The sequence below is a fragment of the Pantherophis guttatus genome, chromosome 2, assembly GCF_059756535.1.
Source record: "Pantherophis guttatus breed Tessera chromosome 2, ASM5975653v1, whole genome shotgun sequence".
Lineage (NCBI taxonomy): Eukaryota > Metazoa > Chordata > Lepidosauria > Squamata > Colubridae > Pantherophis > Pantherophis guttatus.
This window is the reverse complement of record NC_142064.1, coordinates 254,706,884-254,713,158: the sequence shown is the minus strand read 5'-3', so window position 1 is coordinate 254,713,158 and position 6,275 is coordinate 254,706,884. Positions and strand designations below refer to the sequence as shown.

The 6,275-nt window shown below is 44.9% G+C and overlaps 1 protein-coding gene across 1 annotated transcript; it reads left to right on the top strand.

Moving 5' to 3' along the window:
* The first annotated feature begins 1,236 nt into the window (after positions 1–1,236).
* IER3 (immediate early response 3) lies at positions 1,237–4,047 on the top strand. Its single transcript, XM_034421572.3, has 2 exons — positions 1,237–1,486; positions 2,724–4,047. The coding sequence occupies exons 1-2, from the start codon at positions 1,295–1,297 to the stop codon at positions 3,051–3,053; spliced, it is 522 nt and encodes a 173-aa protein (XP_034277463.2). The 5' UTR covers positions 1,237–1,294; the 3' UTR covers positions 3,054–4,047.
* The last annotated feature ends 2,228 nt before the right edge of the window (positions 4,048–6,275 follow it).

Sequence of the window (6,275 nt, the reverse complement as noted above, 5' to 3'; positions counted from 1 at the left end):
TTCCCACCCCACTCCTGAGGGAAGGATACTGCAAAATCTCCGTTCCCACCCCACTCCTGAGGGAAGGATACTGCAAAATCTCCGTTCCCATCCCACTCCTCAGGGAAGGATACTGCAAAATCTCCGTTCCCACCCCACTCCTGAGGGAAGGATACTGCAAAATCTCCGTTCCCACCCCACTCCTGAGGGAAGGATACTGCAAAATCTCCGTTCCCACCCCACTCCTGAGGGAAGGATACTGCAAAATCTCCGTTCCCATCCCACTCCTGAGGGAAGGATACTGCAAAATCTCCGTTCCCATCCCACTCCTGAGGGAAGGATACTGCAAAATCTCCATTCCCCCCCCACTCCTGAGGGAAGGATACTGCAAAATCTCCGTTCCCATCCCACTCCTGAGGGAAGGATACTGCAAAATCTCCCTTCCCACCCCACTCCTGAGGGAAGGATACTGCAAAACCTCCATTCCCACGCCACTCCTGAGGGAAGAATACTGCAAAACCTCCATTCCCACCCCACTCCTGAGGGAAGGATACTGCAAAACCTCCATTCCCACGCCACTCCTGAGGGAAGGATATTGCAAAACCTCCATTCCCACCCCACTCCTGAGGGAAGGATACTGCAAAACCTCCATTCCCACCCCACTCCTGAGGGAAGGATACTGCAAAATCTCTATTCCCACCCCACTCTGGGGCCAGCCAGAGGTGGCATTTGCCGGTTCTCCGAACTGCTCAAAATTTCCACTACCGGTTCTCCAGAACCTGTCAGAACCTGCTGGATTTCACCCCCCTGGGTTGGACTACATGACCTCCAAGGTCCCTTACAAATCTGTTACTCTTACTGCCTACCCATCTCTCTCGCGTTCAGATCTTTGCAGCAGGAAGAGATTGCAAGGTAAATCCTTGGAGCTGGGAAAGGGAACCGAGCTCCCTGTGTATTATTATTATTATTTTTTTAGTGGGCGCGGTTGTATAGAAAAGGGCGGGGGGGGGGGACACGCGTGTTTTGCAAACAATGCCCTTTCTCGGCTTTCGCTGGCACCAATCTCCTTCCCCTCCCCCCTCCCCCTCCTCCCCCCGCGGGCTTGCTTATTGCGTGACATCCCTACACCTGCATGAATTAAAACTGTCGAAGTTCGGAGTTTCCAGTTTGAGCTGTCTTTGCTGCTACAGCCGCTTAGCCAATGGGGTGGCGGGTAGGCGTGGCCTCTCCCATTCATAAATTCGGATCCGGCCGAGCGGCTCCTCAGTCTGAGTGCTTTTCAGCTGCTTTTTGCCTTCTCCTCTGCTGGACGACCATGTGCTACGCCTGCAAGCCGACCTTGCCGCCGCTCAACATGCCCCAAATCTCCCCCAGGGCCGCGCCTACCGGGCCCCAATACTTCACTTTCGATCCTCTCCCGGAGGACGAGAAGAGCCCTGCCCATCGGAGCCACACCAAGGCCAGCAAGTCCAAGAGACGTTCGCGGAAAGTCCTCTACCCTCCAGTGGTAAGTCGTGGGGGGGATGATTTTGCAGCCTGGGTCCATCCAAGGCTTGTCTTGCTCAGGTCTTGACCCCTTTTAAGATGCTCGCTGGCTGTGGGTGGGTGGGGGACTCTAGGAGTTGAAGTCCCCACGTCCTCTGGTTGGTAAAGTTGGAAGGGACCTTGGAGGTCTTCTAGTCCAACCCCCTGCTTAGGCAGGAAACCCTACACCACTTCAGACAAATGGTTGTCCAAACTCTTCTTTAAAAACTTCCAGTGTTGGAGCATTCACAACTTCTGGAGGCAAGTTGTTCCACTGATTAATTGTTCTCACTGTCAGGAAATTTCTCCTTAGTTCTAAGTTGCTTCTCTCCTTCGTTAGTTTCCACCCATTTTGCTCCTTAGCCTGGGCTGACAAGGAGGGGGATTGGAACAGTGAGGAAAGCGTTCTGGCTTCTAGCACATTGCAAATTCAGGTATGCTGCTCACATCTGAGCAGCCTAACGTATTCAGTAGGGATTATTTCCCAGTAATTGTGCAAGGTTTAGGAGGGGTCCCCTAAATCAGTGTTTCTCACCTTGGCAGCTTTAAGAGGTGTGGACTTCAAGTCCCTGAATTCTGGCTTGGGAATTGAAGTCCACATCTCTTAAAAGCCACCATGGATGAAAAATACAATTCTGAGTAGCTATCCTCAACCTAGAATAACAGAGTTGGAAGGGACCTTGGAGGTCTTCTAGTCCAACCCCATGCTCGGGCCGGAAACCTTATACCATTTCTGACAAATGGTTGTCCAATCTCTTCTTTAAAAATTTCCCGGGTTGGAGAATTCACAATTTCTGGAGGCAAATTGTCTGCTTTGTGGGACTGTATAATCATCATCCCTGATTAATACCGGCAGGGGACAGCAGCAATAAATCATTCTAATGCCGTATTTTTTTGAATTTGGCAACTTTAAGATATGTGGCCTTCCATCCCCAGAATTCCATAGCCAGCATGGACATGGTGCATTTTCTGTTTTAGAATCAGAATCGTTCCTGAAAGTGGAGGGTTCTTCCCTACACACCAGTACATGGCAAGAGAAAGGGCATTATTTCAGAACAGAATAACAGAGTTGGAAGGGACCTTGTAGGTCATCTAGTCCAACCCCCCCCACATCCAAACAGGAGACCCTACATCATTTCATTGCAAAGGCACTGAACTAAATGCAGAGATTATCCTTGGGCGCTGTGTCACTAATCCCTTTTCTTGTTTCTCTTTCCCAGGTGAAGCGTTACTATCCCACTGAGGAGCGCAGCTATGCTAAGACCCTCCTCTTCATCCTCCTTGCCGTTGTCTTCTTCCAAATCTATAATGCAGAAGATGACCTCCTTGTTGGAGCCACACTGGAAGACAACACATCTGGTTGCTCTCTGCAGGTCCCGCCTGTCCCTTTAGAACAGCCCGTAATCCCAGAGCAACCCATTGTATCAACATCCTCCTTGGAAATCGCCACGGTGGCCAATGTTTCTGAGTGGTCCTGGGGAGAGGACAGATCTTCGGAATCTGCTCTTGACATTACCCATTTTTTGCAGCAGAATCCAGCTGCTTTCTGAAGATCGAACGACCTCCCCCTCTCACCGGAGGGGAGAAACAGAACAAGAGTCTAAACTGGGAAGTCAGACGGAGGGACTGCCATGCTCGTGGGCCTTTAGAAAATGTCTCTTTGTAAAGCAGAAGTAAAAGATGCAGAAAGGGACCAAGGAGGTTTGGAGCTCAGCCTTGTGCTTTCCTGCCTGGAGGTTGCCAAGCAAGGCTGACGTCATAGAAACTTAAACTCAACTGACACGGCATTATGCAACAGGAAGGGGACATTCCTCGTTGCTGCAATTGAAGGAGGGGGAAAGGGGATATTTAATATTTATTAATAATAATAATAATAATATCTATGTAATTTAAACTGACTTTTATTTATGTGTAAAACTGGGAGGTAGGAAGGGAAATTGCTGCTCTTGTGCTGCACTATGCATTTGGAAAGAATTCATGTTTTATGTACCTCTAGCGAGGTAGAATTAACGCTACGGTTTTGTGGGTCATAAATCTCTGATAGGAAGGCGGCTAGATTTTAAGAAACCAAGAATCTTTTTATGATTTGTACTTTGGCAAAGGAGCAAGGTTTTAGTGAAGATTGAATTATGATTGGAATTTTGCAGTGTTGTGATACTTCAATAAAGGGGGGAAAGTTGTGTGACAAATAATAGAAAAACTGACAAGTAAAAAAATTGTTATTGAAGCTGATGGACAGGACTTCTTAGCTTCGTAATAACTGGCACAATAAAAGTTAAGGATGCTCCTTTTTATTTATTGTAAAAACATCTGATTTTTTTTGGTTCCTGCTTTGTTAGCCAGAACATTTTTTGTTACAGTGTTTGCTTGCTGTGTAATAAGGAGTGGTTTGCAAGGGTTGGTGCATCCATACTACTAGCATTTCCAAAACTTTAGTAACTCACTTTTTGTGAACTGCACTTTACATGTTAACACTATTCCAGATGAACTGGCTCAACTCTGTATGTTCTGTGAACAAATCAATAAAAAAAATGGATGTTTTAATTTTTGGCTGGCTGGGATTTCTGAAAGCTGTGTGTGTCTGTAATCTGGTCTTGGATTGGTCATAAACCTTTAAGAAAATTTTTGTTGAATCAACCAACGCATACACATCCTGGTCCTGCATTCTAAATTCACAAAATTCCTTCACACATGCAAAAAATTACATATGAAAGAACACAAACAGTGGCAGCTTGGTTCACCATTAAGCCAAGCTCAGAGAAGACAAGAACTCAACTGTTTAACCCAAAATTACATTTATTTTCTACAATTTGGACCAACAAGAAGAACAAGTCCAATGAGTTCTGTTTCAGTTGTGGCTTCTGAGTCAGCTTCAAATGTTGCCCCACCTAGAATGTGCTGCAATAATTGACCCACACACGGCAATGAATATGGGTTACCACCACTTGGGTTTCCTGGTCCATATAGGGCCACATTCACTCACTTGCACTCCTGATTTATGATTACATCAGCTGTGCTAGTAGAAGCTCGTGAATTGAGGAGTGCGCTTGCTCATTCAGGGAACTCGTAAGGCCATCTGGTTCCATCACTAGAACCAACGTTTCTGTAGCCCAGGTGTTTTTGGAAGAACAGGACTTTTGCCTCGCTATATTTAATCCAAGTTTGTTTTGTCCTTTCCTGCCCTCACAACTCCAGGCACTGGTTCATTATTGTAGTTCTAGCTACCCCACCCCATGTTATATTTTTTGCAGATCTGGTTAATTATTCCCTTTACTTCATGATGAACTATGGACTCAAACCATTTACTGAGGCATCCCCCATCTCAGTACCTCTCCAACCATACATGAGTATGATTTTCAAGGCACCTTGTACACCGTTAGTTTTCAAGCCCACATCTAACTAGCTTGCTAATCCAAACGAATTATGGTTCTCAAATGCTTTAAGGAAATCAAGATATATTATGACTGCAGCATTCCCACAGTCTATCAAGGAGGTTACCTGTCGAAAATTCAGATGAGGTTAATCTGACAGATAAATTTTGCTCTTGATAAATTTTGCTTGACTTTTATTAATTACTGCATTATAATCAAGATACTTACAGATCAACTTCTTCATGATCTGCTCTAGAATTTGCCAGGTATTGATGTCTGTCAAACTGGCCAGAGGTTTCCCTTTTTCCACTTTTTAAGCACTGGTTCTCCTATACTTTTTAAAATTTATTATTAAATTTATTTGCCACCCATCTCATTTTGAAATTTCTATGACATTTCATTAATTTGTCAGGATTTCCCAAAGATATTGCATACAGGTAGTCCTTGACTTATTTAGTTCATTTAGTGACTGTTCAAAGTTACAGTGACACTGAAAATGGCACTTATGACCATTTTTCACTCTTATGACTGTTGTTAAAGGAGATGGAATGTTGAGGCCATCAAACTGATTGAGGATGGACGGCTGGGTTTCTTCTAGGTTGCAATTCCCTCGGACTGAACTGAGTGAGGAGTAAGGAGTGAGGAAAATTCCGTTCTGTCCTATGAAAGGGCCACTTTGTCTAACAATAGGTATACTGATAATGACCTGCTCAGCTTCCCCAAAACTGGCCAGCAAACCCTGGGATTTCTCACCTTAGAATAGAATAACAGAGTTGGAAGGAACCTTCGAGGTCTTCTAGTCCAACCCCCTGCTTAGGCAGGAAACCCTACACCACATCAGACAAATGGTTATCCAATTTTGAGTCTGTCTCCTGATCTTGCTGGGCTTCCTCAAAAGGGCTGACATGAACCTGGAAGATATTAGAAGATGATCAGCCTAGCACTCTCCCCATTTAATTTAATCTCCTCAGAGTTGTCCGTTTAGGCCTTATATGTCTTGTCCCAAAGGTGCTTTTCGAAATGGCAACTGGACTTTCTGGTCCTCAACTATAAAAAAATCTCTTCCCCCCCCCCCCATTCTTTGAGTTCCTCTTTCTTGTAAAGCAGGTAGCCCAACTATCAGTGCAATAAATGTTGTTGTTTTTTTCCTCTTCCGTGTCATGTATTTCTGAATTTGCCACGATGGTTCCTCAGAATAGAATTTAAATCCAGAATTTCCCTATAATTCAAATCAGGGATTCCCTGGCTCTCCCTTTATTCATTCAATCCTATTTCTTCTTTCTCTTTTCACAGCCTCCTCCTAGGGCAAATGTTTAAACTGAACCAAATTAAAAACTGAATAGTTCTGCCTTTTCTTTACTGCCTTGTTCACTGAGCACTTATAGTAAAGATTCTTCTCTT

What these genes read in the sequence shown, in the direction of transcription:
- IER3 (XM_034421572.3), top strand. Translation starts at nt 1,295, where the DNA reads ATGTGCTACGCCTGCAAGCCGACCTTGCCGCCGCTCAACATGCCCCAA. An exon ending in AAGTCCTCTACCCTCCAGTG is followed by an intron (nt 1,487 to 2,723) that starts GTAAGTCGTGGG and finishes TCTCTTTCCCAG; the next exon opens with GTGAAGCGTTACTATCCCAC.